This window comes from Podarcis tiliguerta (assembly GCF_965153285.1).
Source record: "Podarcis tiliguerta genome assembly, chromosome: 9".
Taxonomy (NCBI): Eukaryota; Metazoa; Chordata; class Lepidosauria; order Squamata; family Lacertidae; genus Podarcis; species Podarcis tiliguerta.
The window spans coordinates 42,281,637-42,301,047 of record NC_139542.1 but is presented as its reverse complement, the minus strand read 5'-3'; the positions used below and the strand labels follow the sequence as shown (position 1 = coordinate 42,301,047).

General features: G+C 45.3%; 2 protein-coding genes across 4 annotated transcripts in view; one reads left to right on the top strand and one right to left on the bottom strand.

Moving 5' to 3' along the window:
* Nucleotides 1-1,712, bottom strand: part of NPY5R (neuropeptide Y receptor Y5) — a 32,648-nt gene extending 30,936 nt beyond the window's left edge. Inside the window, exons 1-2 of one of the 2 annotated variants that reach the window (XR_014515142.1) lie at nt 828-1,712; nt 481-722 (exon numbers count right to left, since the gene is read on the bottom strand). The gene's annotated coding sequence lies outside the window, so the exon portion shown is untranslated. Of the gene's footprint in view, nt 1-480; nt 723-827 lie in introns of those variants that run through there. The other variant, XM_083457458.1, reaches the window with a different exon arrangement.
* On the top strand, nt 487-19,283 carry NPY1R (neuropeptide Y receptor Y1; the record flags this gene model as incomplete). Of its 2 annotated transcripts, none has more annotated exons than XM_083457445.1 (3): nt 487-745; nt 14,341-15,008; nt 15,130-19,283. In XM_083457445.1, 3 exons carry the CDS (start codon nt 487-489, stop codon nt 15,586-15,588), a joined length of 1,386 nt encoding a protein of 461 aa, XP_083313571.1. In that variant the 3' UTR covers nt 15,589-19,283. The 2 variants fall into 2 exon arrangements, with proteins under 2 accessions (XP_083313571.1, XP_083313572.1); XM_083457446.1 differs by having other exon boundaries at nt 637-745; nt 14,139-15,008.
* Between the last annotated feature and the right edge of the window lie 128 nt (nt 19,284-19,411).

The following is a 19,411-nucleotide window of genomic DNA, read 5'->3' as shown; positions in this document are numbered from 1 at the left end:
AGTACTTAACCCGAGGTACCACTGTATTGCTCTGTTAGTTGATTTCAGAAGTGATAGCTCATCTTCTTTGTGTTTTCCATTTAACTAATAGATTTTTTTTATACACACACAAGCACACACACACACACAAAACGTTTGGGCCTCTCCATCAGTCGAATTTTCTCATTCGAAAAAGCGGGTTGTTTTTTTTTTGGTGGTGTGGGGGTTGCATATGAAATCACATCCCAGCCGCTACTCCCGCTAATGATCGTTTTACATAACCCCATGCCCAGAGAAGGGTTCGGCACCGACGGGCTTGGGCCACGAGGTGGCGCAGGATCGCAAACCACCACGCCGACAAAAATCCGGATTGCAGAAGCATTTCAGAAACTGTCTCCCACACCCGAGAGCTCTTCCCAGCCCCTTTCCTCCCCGCTCCCCCTCCTTCCCTGCAGTTTCCATACTTAATTACATTTATTTCGGAATTACTAGGCAACCCACCTCCAGATGTGCAGCTTAAAGGTGAGGCGCGTGTGCTGGGATCTTCACATCCCGCACCGCACACCGTCATGTGATAGTGGGAGAATAAGGTGGAGTTCAGCTTTAAGGGGGACGCCTCCTGCTCCGCTCACCCAATCTTCGGGATCCGTGGTGGGCAAATGCCAGCGGGTCTGTCCTTCTTTTGCCTTTCGCTTCCCAAGTCAGCCGTCTCTTATCCTCTCGCTTCAGCACTTAGGATGGTGCTTGGAAGAAAGGAAGAATGCAGGTGAGAGACTCTTTTGTGGCTGTTATTATCCTTTTTTTAAAAAAAGCCAGCGGATCTCTCCCCACCCCCTAAAGGCGTTTACCTGTTCCCATTTGCACATTGGACGGAATGACCGTGCCCGCGAAACGAGCGATCTCCCCAATCTGACACGTGCTAGACCCGGGCTTCGCAGTAATGGGAAGAGAACCGCTTCGAGCGTAGTTGTCGAGCCGATCCGAGGCAGCGCCGTCGGACGCGCCTGTTGGGCATCTTGTAAGGGGCGCATCTCAAGCCACCAAAACTTCCGAAAAGATCGGAGGGAGAGAGGGAGGGAGAGGGGAGAAGGGGGCTTTTTTCTTTTCTGCTGGAAGAGAGAGGAAAGAAGCTGTGAGTAGAGCCGAAGGCTGTTCTGTAGGTCTTCAAGCCAGCCGATGCCGAAAAACTGGGGAGAATCTATCAGCAACGGCGAAGGGCTAAAGGGCGGGCAGAGGCGCGGAGCGCTTCGCAGAAGGACCTAGACGCGCGATCTCTGGCCCCTTTCACCCGCACGCCTGGCTCTCTCAGCCAGGAGGAATGTAAACACAGGGAAGAAGCTGGTATACAGGGAGGAAAGGAGGGGAATTGTAGGGGGTTGGGGTCCCCCAGCCCATTGCAAAGCAGGAATCTCAACTAAAGCATCCATGACAGATGGCCATCCACCTTCTGCTGGAAGTTGAGAGTCTTTTCGGATTAGGGTAACCCGCTGAAGGGAAGTGGGACCGCTCTTTCCGTCGAAAGGGACAACAGTGGGAAGCCTGTGTAGTCCTTCAGCTGTGGTGGGGCTCCGCCTGCCCTCCTCGCCGGCCAGCATCCCCAGTGGTCAGGGGTGATGGGCGTTGGAGACATTTGGAGGTTCCCCGTCCTTCTCCAAGCCTTTATTTTCCAGAAAGTATACGGAAGGGGCAGTAAATACCCCGCTGAACCTTGTCCCTTAGGAATCTTCGGCAGACGCAGCAGCTATGGCTGCAGGGAGTCGCCTGTTTAGGGCAGATCCGGACTGGAGGGTCCGATTGGAGAGACGCGGTGGGATGGGACGGGATGGGTGTCAAGTTACAGCCGGTCGGCTCAGGAGCGCACGAGGTCTCCAGGAGACCCGGGGGGCGGGGAGGACAGCATTGTGGGTAATGTATTAGAAAGGAAGGCGATCGTGGCAAATAAATGACCCCCGTTTTCCCAGAACCAAGACACAGGAGGCTCAGGTCTCCTCCGCAGAAAAAGCGCAGATGGAATTAGAGCAGATGAAACGAACTAGCCACGTCTCCTCAAGTCCCACGAGGGGGTCCGTCGTTGGTGGAGGGTTCTCCCCATGTTAAGTGGGGGCTTTTGTTGCATGAAAGCAAAGAGGCTCAAACAATGGAAGACAATTGGAGGAAGACGGCCTGACGTCTGCTGCACTCCATAGACTGGTCGTGAGGATGAATCAGATTGAAGCCGGTTCAGATCCCACTTTCCTAACCTCCCTTGGTTGCGTCCACACACAGACAGGCGGATCCTATCCCCCTCCTCCCTCCTCTAAGTGTGCTGTTTTAGATTCCTAGGATTCAGGAGCCATGCAGGGCGTGAGAGAGGGGATTGGGCGAGATGCTGACTTAATGTGGGAGCTTCTTAAGGGCCGAAGAGGAAAACTGGAAGTCTTGCATTCCCTGCCTCCCCTCCACACACACACACACACACACACACACAGAGCGTTCTGGCCGATGCACTTGACTATGTCTAGTCTCATCCCATGTATATTTTTTCCCATTGAGTTCAATGAGCATATTCCCATGGAAGGGTACATCGTTTGCAAGGCAGACAACATAATAATAATAATAATAATAATAATAATAATAATAATAATAATAATAGGCCTCTCCCAACAACAATAGTATAAATGTATTCAGAAGATTTCAACAGAGATTTTAAGAGTAGGGAGTTGGGTGTGCGTGTTTGTTTGGAATCAAGTCTCACTGAGTCAAAAAGTTTGCCATGCATAGAAGCCAGTTCCTCAGCTCCCCATCCTATGTCCTTTGGCTTAACTGGTTTCTGGATCGGGCTATATTGGGGTCCGTGTAAGTTTTCTGTCTACACCTCCTGCTTTTTGCCCTTTTAATGAAGCAGAAAGGGTTGCAGTTTGGTCAGTGACTGGGATCCTCTTGAGCTATGTTTTGACATAGGAGCCAACTCCTAGGGGCCAAGGTCCCTTCTCCCCCTCATAAAATATTTGAGCCCCTCCATCCCCATCAGTGGACATTGCCATTCAAATGGTGTGCATGTGTGCGTCTTGTGATCGATTATGCCCCCCAATATTGTATTCAAGTTGGCACCCCTGCGTTCTGATGCGAGGATTTGCCTGTGTCTGGGTCAGAAAGGTTTATCAAGATTCCCTTTCAGGAATAGGCTCTTGCCTGGCAGTCCAGCCTTTGCTCAGGGCAATCAACTTTGGAAAGTTTTGATAGATGGGAAAGAAGGCAGGGTGTGAATATTAAACACCAGCATGATCTTAACCATGCCTTTCCTTACTTAACAGTGCAATCATCCTGTTCTACTGGGAACAATTGGGTTCAATGAGGCTAACTCTCAGTTAAGTGGTACAGGAATGCATTACAAAGAGGCAGTTCCATTCCCTCTTATCTGACAGCAAGCCCCACTGAAGTAAAAGAGGATTGCACCGTTGTTGTTGTTGCACTATTAGTGTGTTTAGGGTGGCACCTATGCAGCCTGATACCAAAGTTTTAGTTTTTCCTGAATTCCTGGCACCAGCAATATTAGAATTTAACAAAGGCTTGGGGGTGTTAGAAGCAGGAAATAGCCAGATTCTGTGTGTGCATTAGGCCTAACCCCTGTGATTAGGCTGTGTGCTAGACAATGCTAATCCAAGGGAATCAACATAAATTAAGTGTTAATTAAGTCAGACGCATCCCCTTTGAGATGGCAGCCTGGGGGTAATATAGCACAACACAGGATCAAAGCGAGTGGGACGGTCTCCTCTGCCTGTGTTGCAAAAAGCCAGGGAGAGATAGAGAGTTAGGAGTAATGTGGGCCGAAGCTTCGTGCAGAGTGTTGTAGAGTTATTCAACAGAATTAGTAAGCAGTGGGCGGGAGAGAGAGGCAGAGAAATGGCAGGTGTCTGTTTAAATCCAATGCTGCTGCCCTCCAGCTTGGACTCAGGTTGTATATATGTGTAAATGAACTACATTCTTCGCTGTTTCTAAAGGAAACACAGGTCCTGTGTAAGCGCTCGGTCCCCTGGAATCTTGCACTGCTGTGGAGATTGGGGTCATGTGGAACAGTATGTAAGGCTGCAAAACTAATCATACTTAGCTAGGAAGTAACTTACTCCATGGGTCCTAGAAGGAGGATAGTTTTCCAATGAAAGAAATCTTAACTGATTAATCATGGGCTCTTCCACACCAGTTTACTGTGTGTTTGCAGCTGTTTGCATTCACATTTAATTTGTGTTGTTCACATGATGTTACCCTTGAACAATGCCCATCTTAATGCTTCTGCTTGTAAATTCAGGCTCACCTGATACTGGAATAATGCAAATTCCCTTCCAAACCACTCCACTTGGGATCACTTATTATTATTTGTTTTTGTGATTGTGGTTGATTGGAGCGATTGCCACTTTCTGCTCCTCCCCTTCCCAAACCCAGTACTTCTTCATTGCTTTCATTTCTTTTGTGGTCGTTCTTGTAACTATTTCCAGTGTGCTCCGCAAAGGCTGTTTTCCTTTCTTTCTTTTGCACAAAATCAGAAAACGGAATGAACGAATTTGCTTTTGCACACTTCTTGGGTGGGGTGGTGAAATGTTTATTAAAAACAAGGCTCATGCATCTACCTGCACACATGCCCTGACAGTACTTAACTGGCATAATAGTATCAACCAATTGGAAGACAGGGACAAGCACAGAACAGCTACAGGCATGAACAGGAAGAGCTGAAGCTGCACCTCATATACAAATTCAGATATGTGCAGGTGTGGGCAGCCCCCATCTAATTCAAATAGAGGGGAAGTGTATTAGCAGCTAAATAATGTGCAAACCTGAAAAAGCCCCAAATGAATTTTAATTGGTTGATTATTCAATATGCATAAAGGAGAAAAAAAATAAGGGAATAATATGCACTTCATTTTTAGATGATGATACATGTATTGTCGCAGCAAGCATCACTGAGAAGACACATCCCCTCTTCTCTGTCACACAGAAGGGAATACCTCTTCTAATATATAGATGCTTCATATTTACTAATATACTAATTTGCTAATAAAAACAGCAGATGACAAGCACCATCTTAGACAGGGAAGGGGAACCTGTGTTCCTGCAGATTTTCGTGGATTCGGGCTCCAACACCCATCCCTGAGCATTGGGCCACTGGCCCTTCAGATATTGCTAGATGACAACTCTAAACCATCTCAGCCAGCATGTCCAGTGCTCAGCGATGGGTGTTGGAGCTAGAATCCACGAAAATCTGAGGGAACACAGATTCCCCTTCCCTGTCTAAGATGGTGCTTGTCATCTGCTGTTTTATTAGTAAATTCTGTCATCCATTTTATCAATTTTGTTGTGCAAATTGTTGTTGTTGTTAAGAAAACTCTACCTGAACCATATGAGTGTCCTCTGAGCTCCTTCTCTGTTTGCCCCATCTGAGAAAGCTTTGGAGGGTGGCAGCAGTAGAGAGGGACTTGTCCTTTGTTCCTCCCTGACATCCCCAAATCTCCAGACTGTGACACGCTGTCCTAGAACTGACGTTGACATATTTTTGGCACCACATTAAGACTCTTCTCTCCATCTAGGCATTTGATGGAATGTTGTTGTTGTTTAGTCGTTTAGTCGTGTCCGATGCTTCGTGACCCCATGGACGAGAGCACGCCAGGCACTCCTGTCTTCCACTGCCTCCCGCAGTTTGGTCAGACTCATGCTGGTAGCTTCGAGAATATGACCCAGCTAAGCCAAGATTTCTATTGCTACCAGTCTAGGTTGCTGATAAAGCCCCCATCCCATTTGGAATCTGGTGTTCATTTTATGTTCTGATCAATTGTTTAACTTTTGGTGGCTTTTGTTTTTACAAATGCATGTTTTAAAACCTGGCTGTAAATTGCAGAGAGGCCATTAGGTGAATAACAAATTAAATAAATTAACAAAAACAACATCTAAATAATTATTATTATTTAAACCTGCTGGTCAGTAATTTAGGGGAACCTTTTTAGCTGACCAATATATTTTAATGGATTCATCATGCTGATAAAATTCGCTAAACTCGCAGCCCTGTTTCTGATTAAACATGTTTAGGATCACACCACATGTTTCTAAAATGAGAGATGTTGACGCATGAATGCAACTCCACCATCTAGCCTGGAAGCTCTTCCTCTAAGCTCTAGATGCATAGATAACATGCCTTTTATATGATACGATACGATAATCTTTATTGTCATTGTCCCATACAGAACAACAAAATTGAAAAAATCTACATCAGACATTCAAAAACCAACAAGTCTGCTATCCTAGCTATCCCAGCCTGGTTAACCCCCTAAAACTCTGATACCCCATAATTAAATACAATATACAGTGGTGCCCCGCAAGACGAATGCCTCGCAAGACGGAAAACCCGCAAGACGAAAGGGTTTTCCGTTTTCAGAGGCGCTTCGCAAGACGAATTTCCCTATGGGCTTGCTTCGCAAGACGAAAATGACGAAAATTTTTGAGTTTTTTTCTCGCTCCCCAACCCTTTTTTCTAAAGCGCTAAGCTGCTAATAGCCTTTTAGCAGCTAAACTGCTAATCCCTTAAGCCTTTAATAGCTGCTAATAGCCCTTAAACTGCCAATAGCGCTAATAGCGCTAATCCGCTAATGGGCTTGCTTCGCAAGACGAAAAAACCGCAAGACGAAAAGACTCGCGGAACGGATTCTTTTCGTCTTGCGAGGCACCACTGTACTCCCACAGAGACTACCTTACACTCTGTTTAAAACCAAAATCGCATTTGGATAAAAACTGTTTCTCAGGCAGCTAGTCCTAGTCTTTATAACCCTGTACCTTCTTCCAGAAGGCAGAAGCTGAAAGAGATCATTTCCAGGGTGCGTACTGTCCTGCACTATCTCTGCAGCTTTCTTATGCATAGCTGTCAACTTTCCCCTTTTCTTGCAAGGGAAAAAGGGAAACGTTGACAGTTATGTTCTTATGACACCTGGAGCATAGATTTGATCCAAGGTGGGAAGAGTGCACCCAATTATTCTCTCTGCAGTCTTTACAACCCTGGACAGCATTGTTTTTTTCCCTGACTGTGCAGCTCCCAAGCCACACACACAGACCATAAGTTAATACACTCTCAACAGTACAATGGTAGAATGCCATCAACAGGTCCTTTGAGAGATTATTTTTCTGGAGGATTCTCAGAAAATGTAACCTCTGCTGTGCTCTCTTCATCAGGTCTTTACAGTCCCCGTCCCCCCCAGGTTAGGTCTTCTTTTAAATGGAGAAGCTGAAGCTCACCTTTTCTCCATGCTGAGGGGCTCTGCTTTCTAGTCCAATCTAAGTCCTGTTACTGAAACCTTGCTTGGGCGCTTGGTTCATCTTACCTCCTGTGTTAGGCTTCCTGTTAAAAAAACCAGACACACCACAGTGGCAGACCCTCCAAGTGTCCCTATTTTCCAGAGACAGTCCCGGATTTACAGAAGCCATCCTGGTTTCTGATTTGATCCCTGAATCTCCCACTTTTCCTTAAAGGTAAAGGTACCCCTGCCCGTACGGGCCAGTCTTGACAGACTCTAGGGTTGTGCGCCCATCTCACTCAAAGAGGCCAAGGGCCAGCGCTGTCCGAAGACACTTCCGGGTCACGTGGCCAGCGTGACATCACTGCTCTGGCGAGCCAGAGCCGCACACGGAAACGCCGTTTACCTTCCCGCTAGTAAGCGGTCCCTATTTATCTACTTGCACCCAGGGGTGCTTTCAAACTGCTAGGTTGGCAGGCGCTGGGACTGAACAGCGGGAGCGCACCCCGCCGCGGGGATTCGAACCGCCGACCTTTCGATCGGCAAGCCCTAGGCACTGAGGCTTTAACCCACAGCGCCACCCGCGTCCCTAGCGTCCTTAGGATGTCCCTATTTTTATTGGACAAATGTTGGACGACATGGAGTTATTTGACCCCCAAGCTGTCTGAAGGCAATCCTGTATAGGGAAGGGTTGTTTTTTTTAATAAAAAATAATGTTTAATGTTTTATTAGATTTTTATATATGTTGGAAGCTGCTCAGAGTGGCTGGGGCAACCCAGTTAGATGTGTGGGGTATAAATAGTAAAATTATCATTATGAAGTGAGACGTCTCTATTTTCAACAGAGAAATGTTGGAGGGCATGCAGTGGATGCTGGTGAATGATAACCTCCCTGGTTGAAATGCCATGTCTTCTTCTACCACACTTCCACTATTGTAGCTTTCATGTTTGTCATCTATGTTGCATTTGCTGACCACGAGAAATGAAGCTAGTTTGTTTATCAGAACTCGGAGGAAAGTAACAGGGCAGCCAGCAAGCTCCAAAGACCGTTGAAGCTGGTTTGGGCTTAAGCTGGTGGAGAAGCTCAGGCTTAGGGGCTGAATGTAGGCCTCCCTATCTAATCCTCAGGACTCTTCCCTCCCCTCCAGAAGCCTCAGAACCTCTCCAGTTTTGCTCCGTTCTCTCACAAGTACTTTTGCCTGGCTGAAATGTGCCTTCCTTGAAAGTTGATAGGGCCTGAATGGAAGTGTGTGTGTGTGTGTGTGTGTGTGTGTGTGTAACTGTGACTCTTCAGGTATGGCTGGAATGTATTATTTTATTCCCTTCTTCCTTTCCAGCTGTACAGTGGTACCTCAGGTTACATACGCTTCAGGTTACAGACTCCGCTAACCCAGAAATAGTACCTCGGGTTAAGAACTTTGCTTCAGGATGAGAACAGAAATCGTGCTCTGGTGGCGGCGTGGCAGCAGCGGGAGGCCCCATTAGCTAAAGTGGTGCTTCAGGTTAAGAACAGTTTCAGGTTAAGAACGGACCTCTGGAACGAATTAAGTACTTAACCCGAGGTACCACTGTATTTGCTTCTCACCCCACTGGACAGCAGTCAGGTTTCTGTTAGCACCACCTCCCCTTTTAAGCACAGGCAAGGGGCTGAGGAGGAGAGGCTGTGGGCCAGATTGGAGGGACCCACAGGCCACCTCTGGCCCACGAGCTAAAGGTTCCCCATCTGTGATATAAGCCAATGAAAAGTAGGTGCTCTTATGGATCAAGGCTGTGGGCTGCCTTGGTAAACTCAGCCTTCAGCTCAAGCCTTTCCATTTAAGGGGAAACTTAAGTTGCATGAAGAGGTTTCAGAAGAGGGGGGAAATACCCCACAAGGCTTTGCGGTCTATTGATTGCATCAAATGTGGGTCAATTAATTGCTGGTTTAAGTTTCCATTGATTCTGTCTTTCTATCCTGCCTCTTCATAAATGGCAAGAAATTGCTCTGTTGTGTGTATGTTTGAGTTCCGTGGATAAATATTGATTTGCTCTTTCCCTCCTCAAATCCTCTTTAATTTTGAATCCTTTTCGTTTTGTTCCTGTCTCCTCAGTGGCTGCCCTATCCCTGCTAGAGAGCAGTTCTGCCAGAGATGAAAGCAACCAGGATAGCTTATTTGTGCTCGGCCCCCTACTGTTCTTCCGGGGGCCAGCTGGAATATTAACTAGGGAAGGAGACTGCTTGCAAGAACCATTAGAGTAACTCTGCTCCAATGCACTGGGCGCTTGTCTCTTGGTAGCTGAAAAGAGCATGGCCAAAAGGTTTTTTTTTTAAGTGGGAGTAAAGGGGAGTAAAGAAAAAGAAGAGGTTCAGAGTAGGTCACAACACGAAAGATATATATATAGTGGAGGTTGGCCCATTAGGGTGAATGGGGCACCAGCCTCACTCTGCCCTCAGCCAGCCCCCACCTGCCCGCATGCTTACTTATTTACAAGCACTCCATGGGGTAGCACTGGCTGTCAGCATCCTGGCCCTTGTAGCACTCAGCAGGGAGGAGGATGGGAACAAAACTATCATCATCAGGCTCTGCCTATTGGTCTCCTTGCCTTCTGTCCCAATGGGCACCAGTCACCACTGAGTAGATCAGTGCCAAACCCAATGGCAAGTTAAATGTGTCTCTGTCTGAAGCCATGCTTGGAATTCTCCACTTTAAAAGTGTGTGGGGCATGATCCAGCTCAGAAACACAATATGGTTTTGTGTTTTCTTTGTTTTAAAGGTAGCGGGGGTGGGGTGGGGGCTTGGTAGGGAAAAGGTTCAGAAAGAAAGGGTTAACTCTCCCCCTCAGGCTGTGATCCCAGTCCAGATTGTGGGTGGCTTAGGGAGGCTGGTTTGGGGGGGGGGGAGAATCCAAAGCACAAAACACAGGATTTGTGCTGTGGTGGTTCGTGAGGTGGATGGAGAATGTAGCATCCTCTCACCACTGTGTAGGGGCCTGACAAGGTGGCAGCAAGCTCCAAGGAGATCTAGGGGGCGGGGTGTGTGTGTGACAGCCACTCAGGTGTTTATCACAGCTAATTAGATCCTTGAGCTGAAAGTATAGCGCCATTATATCTGTCTGTCTGTCTATCTATCTATCTATCTATCTATCTACAGTGGTGCCCCACAAGACGAATGCCTCGCAAGACGGAAAACCCGCTAGACGAAAGGGTTTTCCGTTTTGGAGGTGCTTTGCAGGACGAATTTGCTATGGGCTTGCTTCGCAAGATGAAAATGTCTTGCGATTCCTGGGGGTTTTTTTCCGCTCCCCACCCCCTTTTTCTAAGGCACTAAGCTGCTAATAGCCTTTTAGCAGCTAATCCGCTAATCCCTTAAACCTTTAATAGCCGCTAATAGCCGCTAAACCGCTAATAGCGCTAATCCGCTAATGGGCTTGCTTCGCAAGACGAAAAAACCGCTAGACGAAGAGACTCACGGAACGGATTCTTTTCGTCTTGCGAGGCACCACTGTATCTATCTATCTATCTATCTATCTATCTATCTATCTATCTATCATCTATCTATATCTCAGGCATTTACAACTAGTGACCCACCAATCCAAATGCAGTCCTCAGTCTATTTATTGCATCGTGCCCTTCTGTCTTTGAGATCTCAGGCAGGCAGGCAGAAAGGAGGCAAACCCATAAGGTTTACCACACCTCTAGTGGACCATCATATATATCTACTGCCCTGTGTTCAGCTGGGTCGGTCTCAAGTCATTTTAACCCCTCTCCTTAGAGTCACTTTAAAATGTTTTCAGTTTTGTATGTGCATGGAATTTATTCTGAACCGTGCTGCTCCACTGACATTTGCTGTACGTTACAATATAAAGAACAGGAACAAATTTAAAAACAAAACAAACCTGTAGCAACATCTATTGGAATGAAATACTTAGCAATTAACTTCAATCATCTGAACCTATATCTGTACGCAGAATTCTAGGCGCTTGTCATTTTAACCCTGCAGCGCATGTCAAACTTCATGCTTTTGCAAGGTGACTGAAGAACCAAGGAATACATCTTGATCATGGTCTTCGAATTCTGGGGACATTAGGACAAAGGTAAGCAATGTGGTGACCCAATGTTGGACTACAACTTCCATCAGCCCCAGCTGGGATGGTGAATGGTCAGAGGTGATGGGAGTTGTATTCTGTGACAACCTCTGCAGGGCACCACATTGGCTAATCTTGCATTAAGATGATATTGAAGGGCAAGGAGTCTTCACCTTTGAGAGAACTTTCATGAGCTCTCAGCCTGACTGGTGGCTGGAAATTTTTCAGTGGGCTGGCCCCCTCCATTTGATTTCTTTGAGGATTGAGCTTCTCACAGTGACCTGCAATATTATTCCTAATGTGAATGAGATTGGTGATTGCTTAGTGTTTCTCTACTCCATGACCTTTCCAAATGAATAAGTGCTTTGAACTGGCCAAGAATGTGTTATGTGTTGTTTTGTTAGTACTCAAGAAGTACTCGGTTTGATCATTAAACTGTGTTTACTGCTGGAATCTCGTATGCTCTGGGTCTATAGAAAAGTTCCTATATGTGCAGTCTGAATTCAAAATTATGGCAGCTAAACCCTTGAACTGAGTGTCAGAAAATAATGCAGATGAATGTATCATGGCATCATTCTTAATCATAACTCATCTGTGGGTTTATGCTGGCACAAAGATAGATTTCCTGTTGAGGCTCTCTTATATTAGGCTGCGCTATTGTAACCTTAGACACACTTACTTGGCAGAAAATTGCATTTCAACTCAGTAGTACTTACTTCTGAGCAGAGTTGTGTCAAGTTTAAGAGGCCCCAGAGCATTATCCAAAAATGTTTATTATTTCAACAGAAAGGACACTGAAAATCGAAACAACACACTTTTATATTTGCAGACATTCCACCACATAGGCAAGGAGGCAGCCAAAAACGAAACAATCTAACTAAAATGAATATTTTTGCAATAAGCCTTTTTGCATGTGGAATAACTTTAAGTGAGGCTGCCTTATGATTTCTTAGTTAGCATATTTGTAGACTTTGTGTCCCAGCAACGCAAGAGCACTTATAACACTTATTCACTGGAAGAAACAATACAACATGCACTAGGTGTGTTCTACACATGACATCAAAATTAAATCACTTCCATGATTTTTTTAAAAAAAGAACCTTTGAAATGAGACATGAGACTAATTTATGTTTAGGCCAAATATTTTCTGCAGTCAAGCCTGGTATGGTCTGCCACCAGTGCTCTTTGACGGCTTATGGACACCTGGCTGAATGAAATTTTGATATTAATTGTGGTTGTTTCTGTACGTGATATGACCAATAATTGCATAGTTATTAAGTATATACACAACAGAACAATAATGTCTGGTTTCAGAATTTCTTCACCCTGCTCCTTTTGATTTTGAAATAATTTATGTAAAAGTTGAAATTTAGTATCTAGGGGGTGCTAAACTGCAGCTTACTTAGCTTGTGTATTAATCCAGCACTGCTTCTGGGTAAACATGCTTAACATTGGGCACTAAAACTAGCAGCATGTGTAGATCTCCCATGGTTATTGTCTCAAAGTCCTTGGGAACACGCACCCCAGGAACGACTTTCAGCCAGATGCCTGTGAGTCAACCCGATATTGCTTGTTGTCTTTGGGTGCAATGCATTGCAATTAAGCTTTATGCAAAGAGGAATCCTTTCTCTGGGTACAAAGATGTAGGTCTAATTAATATTGTCTCTGTGCAGGGCAGGGGAGCTTTGCATGTGGGCGTTCAGTTGTTGTAGGATTCTAGTGCCCATCAGCATGGCCAATGGTTAGGGATGATAAGAGTTGTACTCCAATGCAATCTGGAGGCACCATAGGTTAGCCACGCCTGCTGTAGGGAATGAGAAGTTGGATCATCTTAAAAAATGATCCTGGTTGTGGGCAGGCCCTCAATACAGCTCCACCCCACCCCACCCCCAGTGTAGGTGGAGTGAGGCCTTACACGCCAGGGTGGCACCACAATCATCCCAGGCCTCCTTGGCCAATCACTTTGAGAGAGGTGATTGTGTGTGTGGGGGGGGTGGTGGTATATGAGCAGCAGCGCATTGTGTGCTGCGCACCTGCTTCGCGCTGCCAAACACCCATCCACCCACCCTTTTATTTTAGGTGTCCTCTGGCCTTGCTTTGGACTTTGGTTGGTCACCTGTCTTGGGACGGGGGCCAGGTAGGAATTTTTCCATTTGGCAGACTGGCATTGGCCACATGGTTTTCACCTACCTCTTATCAATCGTCACAACTTTGTAAGGTTTGGCGGTTAGGCATTGGCTTATGGATGTGGGAGGGGGGAGGGCAGGTCAGCCATCGCCTGCCCCTCCATGTCCAAGGGTATTCCATTAAAGGAATCCAGGGCCTGGATCTTGTCCGAAGTCCACTTGAGGGGCTAGGGCCATGCCAGGCCTCTGGGAACATGGAGGAGAGCTACAGGCGGGTTCCCCCAATGTGGTACCTCTTTCGGTGGTTTACCCTTTCATGACTCCCTGCAAGGTGGGCAGGAGTCAGATATAGTCTATTGCCAATGCCAAAGCCAATACATTTACCGTAATCAATAAAGTTGTGGCCTAAATTTTGCCCATTAAACTTAAACCAAAATTCTGTGTTAGTGTCAATTTATTTCTTATGGGGGGCTGGCTTGGGGCCTTGACACACAACTGATAACCCTACAGTCCCTTCTGAATATTACCTCAGCAGTGAAAATTCAGGTTTAAACAGCCACTACATAATTGAAAACAATAGCCTATTCCTGGCAGTGAGGAGGAATAAATACTCCAACTGTGATTAAGAAGGTCCCTGGTTTTCCAATAAAGTACAAAATACCTCCCTCCATTTCTGAAAACCCAAGAAAAATCCATGTGCATTATTTTTGCCTTTGCAGGTTGTGCATTATTGATGGCATGAACATTTCTGTGGCAGCTTCTGCTGGGAGCCTGTTCTTTGTGTAAGGAGAACAACATTAACGCCTTGAATGTGCTTCTGAGAAACCGATTGCCGTTTCAGACCACTGCTCAGCGTGGGCCCAGATTGTTGTGTGCGTGTGGGGAAACCCAACATGAATTCATCACTTCTTTCCTCGGCAGGAAACTATTCCATTCAGAATGTCTCAAAGGAGGCTTCTGGACTCGTTCACTTTGAGGATGAAGACTGTCACGTGCCTTTGGCGATGGTGTTCACCTTGGCTCTGGCTTACGGGGCCGTCATCCTTCTGGGCATCTCTGGGAACCTGGCCTTGATCGTCATCATCTTAAAACAAAAGGAGATGCGCAACGTGACTAACATCCTCATTGTCAACCTTTCCTTTTCGGACCTCCTCATCACCATCATGTGTCTTCCCTTCACCTTTGTCTACACCTTAATGGACCACTGGGTCTTTGGCGAGGCCATGTGCAAGCTGAACCCTTTTGTGCAGTGTGTCTCCATCACAGTCTCGGTTTTCTCTTTGGTCCTCATTGCTATTGAGCGCCACCAGCTGATTATCAACCCTCGTGGCTGGAGGCCAAACAACAGACATGCCTACATAGGGATTGCTGCGATCTGGACTCTAGCAGTGGCTTCCTCTTTGCCTTTCCTGGTGTATCACATACTGACCGACGAACCTTTCACCAATCTAACAATAGAGGAATACAAAGGGAAGTACGTGTGCTTGGATTCCTTTCCACTGGAGACAATCAGGCTCTCGTATACCACGGCTCTCTTGGTGATACAGTACTTGGGACCCCTTTGCTTTATATTTATTTGCTACTTAAAGGTAAGAGAGAATCTTGTTTTCGTGATGTGTCTTACCCGTTCTTTGTTTCCTCCAAAGAAATGCCTGTAGGATCCACAGTTTTAGGTTACACAGTTGTTTTTGAATTTTTGTTTTCCCGCAGATATACATGCGCTTAAAAAGGAGGAGCAACATGATGGATAAGATGAGAGACAATAAATACCGAGCCACTGAAACGAAAAGGATCAACATCATGCTCATCTCGATTGTGGTGGCCTTTGCGGTGTGCTGGCTCCCTCTGACCGTTTTTAACACAGTCTTTGACTGGAACCATGAAATTCTACCTGTTGCTTCTTGCAGCCACAATTTGCTGTTCCTGATCTGTCACCTCACGGCTATGATCTCTACCTGCGTGAACCCCATCTTTTATGGGTTCCTCAACAAGAACTTCCAGAGGGATTTGCAGGTTTTCTTTCGCTTCTGCGATTTCCACCCTAGGGATGATGACTACGAGACGATAGCTATGTCCACCATGCATACAGACATTTCAAAGACCTCTTTGAAGCAAGCGAGCCCCATTGCATTTAAGAAAATTAGTGACAGTGACGATGAAAGACTATAGCTCCCAAAGCTCCCGCAACAGATGATATAGTTTCAGGGATCAAGCACAATGCTTTAAAGAAGTCAATATCTTCCCCTCTCCCTCACTGAGGAACATTAAACTGTCACTTTCATTTCTGTGGTTCAACTGCTGCTGGTCCCTACCCCCTTTTTGATGCTTGTAAAAACCAGAGCAAATCTATCTAATCCCTAATATATAATGAAAGTTGGGTCTATTTCTGCTTGAAGCTCTCATCAAAAGAACGTTTTTGAGTCTTTCTTTGTGCATTGATACATTTCTGCCTTTAAATTTGTTAACTGTATTTATTTAAAAGAGTATATTTTAATTGGGAATGCATACTATTTTCGGGGGGGGGGTGTGTTACCCCTTCTTTTCCCAGATTTTATCCTCCCTGCCCAAAGAATACTTGCAGGTATACCTGGAAAGACTGTAGCTCAGTGGTAGAAAATATACTTTTCATTGTAGAAGTTCCCAGGTATCTATCTGTGCCATTTCCAAGTAGGACTACTTCTGCCTGAAATCTTTGAAATCCTCTGCCAGTTAGTATTGAAAATAGTTAGACAGATGGGCCAGCTGTCTCGACTTGATAGCTATCTATATTCCTATATATCTGTTCCCCACACTAAGCAATTAGAAAAAATGGGACCCCCCCCCCAATATCATTACTGTAGGAATGGGGGAAATAAATGTTTTCAGAGGAATGGTAGTAAATGGGGTAGATTACCATGGGCCCCCTCCCCCACATAAGACTCAAGGCTTTAGCATAAACCCACTTCTAAACAGAATCAGGCCATTCTGCTTTGAGCAGCTGTTTTGCAGCAGAATCCTAACCATGTGTTAACTCAGAAGCAAGGATTTCAGCCTTAGTCTTAGAAAATACCTTCCTGTGTCAGAAGCAACAGACTGCCATTGAAGTATTACTGCAAAACCTGCAGATTATACTTAAATTTACACGATTCGCTAACTGCATCTGAGTTATTTAAAGGTGTGTGTAATTCAAAATGAAAAATGAACAGGATTAACAGAACTAAATAGCCAGTCGTGGACCCTGTCCAGCCTAGGATTAGCACTTTAAGGCCCCAATGTTAAGCACACATGCAAGGGGAGTAAATCACCCTGGCTAAGCGGCACCTTCCTCTAGGTAAGGATTGTTAGGATTACACATCACACCCTTTAGCATCCATGGCGTGTGATGTGTAATCCTAACTATTATTTTAATATCTATACTGGTGATAGTTGGTTACATGCTTAACACCCTCTCTTGTAAGTCACTGGGTCTTAAAATTGTGCAGTTCATACACACAGTAACTTTGACAGCAGTATCCACAAATATATTTGACTGAGTTTTGTAAAGAAACTACCTGTACCCGTATATTTTGTCCCACAGGGTAACTAGCAGCTTAAATGTCTGTGTGGGTGTTTAATTGGGAAAATGAGGCAGGGAGCAAGGTTTATCACTCCTGAGCCCAGTCCCACAGCCCTGATTAGAGCCTCCTGACCCCACAGCTGCCATTAAAGTCCTTTTCTTTAAAACAAAAAAACAGAGCAGGAGTTCTGGTCCCAGGTCTCCTAATGCCACATCTAGTTGTATCCCAAGGGCAGCTCAATTTACACAAATGTACACAGGGACAAAGCACACTGAGATGGTAAATTAGGACTTAAGTCCTAATTCTGAGGCGCCACATTTGATTAACTCAGTATGCAGGCTGACTCACGACCTAATAGGCAGTATTAGCCACTGTTATTGTTTCTAAGCATCTCAGGTTATTACATAAAATATGTCCCAGTGACTTGATACCATTCGTAGTCATTAGCCTAATTCGGTAGCATAATTATGCTCATGGTCTGTGACCAGATTTTCATGGTTTAACCGTCTTGAAAGGTAGTGGCAGCGACTGCATCCATTGTGATTTCTGACTGAAAACTAACTTGATTATTTGAGGCTCTTTGTTGTCTGGCAGCTATGGTGCACCATAGCAATCTACACAAGCCAGGGCTGTCTAATTCACATAAAACTGGGAAAATGTTCAGGGCTGTAGCCACAAGGTAGACAGCACCCCATGAAATAAAAGGAGGAAATGGAATGCTTAGGTGTGCTGCTCTGGAAAACCCTCCCCCATCAACCTGTCCTTCAGAAGCATTTCTTTTTTTTTTAACCAACAACACCTTGATGAAGGGGTTTCCTTGTCACACATTGGAAATCATATCTACTCTTTTTCTTTTGGCTTTTGATGGCTTTCCCACCCTCCCTATACAACTGCTGTTGATCCTCTGCTTTTAAAATACGAACAAAGCAATCCTAAAGCTGGCCAAAGGCCTGCTAAAGGACCATTTGAAGTGGTGCAAGTGTTTTTCTGTGGTGATGTACCTTACCCGAGAAGATGCTAAGATCTGTGGGCACAGATACCCACTGGTGTTAAGCGTGAAAGAGGGCAGGTAGAATTTTTTGGGGGAGAGCTTAGAGCAGGCATCCTCAGACTCGGAAGCCCTACAGCTGTTTTGGAACTACAAAACAATTCCCATCATCCCTGACCACTGGTCCTGTTAGCTAGGCCCAAAACAGCTGGAGGGCCGAGTTTGGGGATGCCTGGCTTAGAGACACAAGATCCAGGTCCCCTCATTTTGCTGACATGCCCCTGAAAAGGGCAAAGAACTATACCAGCCCTGAAGATGGCATAGTGATTCCTCCCTCCCTCCCTGATATCAGTTGAAGGGAATGAACAACCAAACCAAACCAAATGGTGGTGGAAAGCTGACCCTGGCAGGGTTTTTGACATGGCAGAGCAACCACCATGAAATAAGCTGGTGGGGCTGTGGATATGGCAGAGCAGTCACCATTAAACCTCACCACCACCAATAAGACTGCAAGGCAAGCTAAATAGACCTTTTATTTGTGGCCATGTAAAGAAAAAAACACACACATACATCTAGTATTTTATTCCAGTAGCTCCTTAAGAAATAAACTGATATTTTCCTCGCAGTTTGTTTGTTAATGAGAGCCCTTTACTGGGCTAACTGACAAGGAGGGTTGCCCACCCCCCAAGTTATATCCTTATATAACCCTTTTTTTGAAGTCACACCCTCATAATAAAAGGTAATGCTGCTACATAACTATAAACATATTAGGCTACTTTAGTTAGATTCCAACTGTTCTGCATTGGTTTCCCCATAACTGACATCTTTTTAGGCCTCCTCAGCGCAAAATGTCTTACGCAGCAGCTTGGCTGGCGTGTGCACCTGTAGCATCACCCCCCCCCCCAACACTGAAGTGATTGGGCCATCACCACCTCACACAAAACTCAGAGCTTGGTTGGGCTCTTGCAGAACTTTGGATTGCAGGGTAACAATGTATTGTACAGTCTTGTAGATAACTATATTATATTAGAAGGCTTTCTGGTGTTCAGTATATATAGTTACAGAGTTGGGTTGTGGGATCTGTGTTGACATAAATTTATTGAAGCAAATGGAAAGACACTGTTTTCTTACAGCTGTTAAAATTTCTATATATTGATTGTGCCTGTCAATTCAATAATCACCAAGGGTCCAGGTCAGGCATTCGTTCTTGTTCTTGTTATTATCCATGCAGTGACCAAGGAATTTAGTATAAGTAACGGACAGACTTGTACCAATAATGATGATGAACTTTATATATTATTATAAATTTGCCAAGAATAAATGCCTATGAGATTAAAATACTTAACTTTTCTCCAGTGTCTTGAAAAATCTCAAACTAAATTGTGCCTTGTGCAATATTTTGAACAATGCATTCACACAGTGCAAAAATCATACAGTATGTCTTTGTACTAACATCAGTCCAGTTATC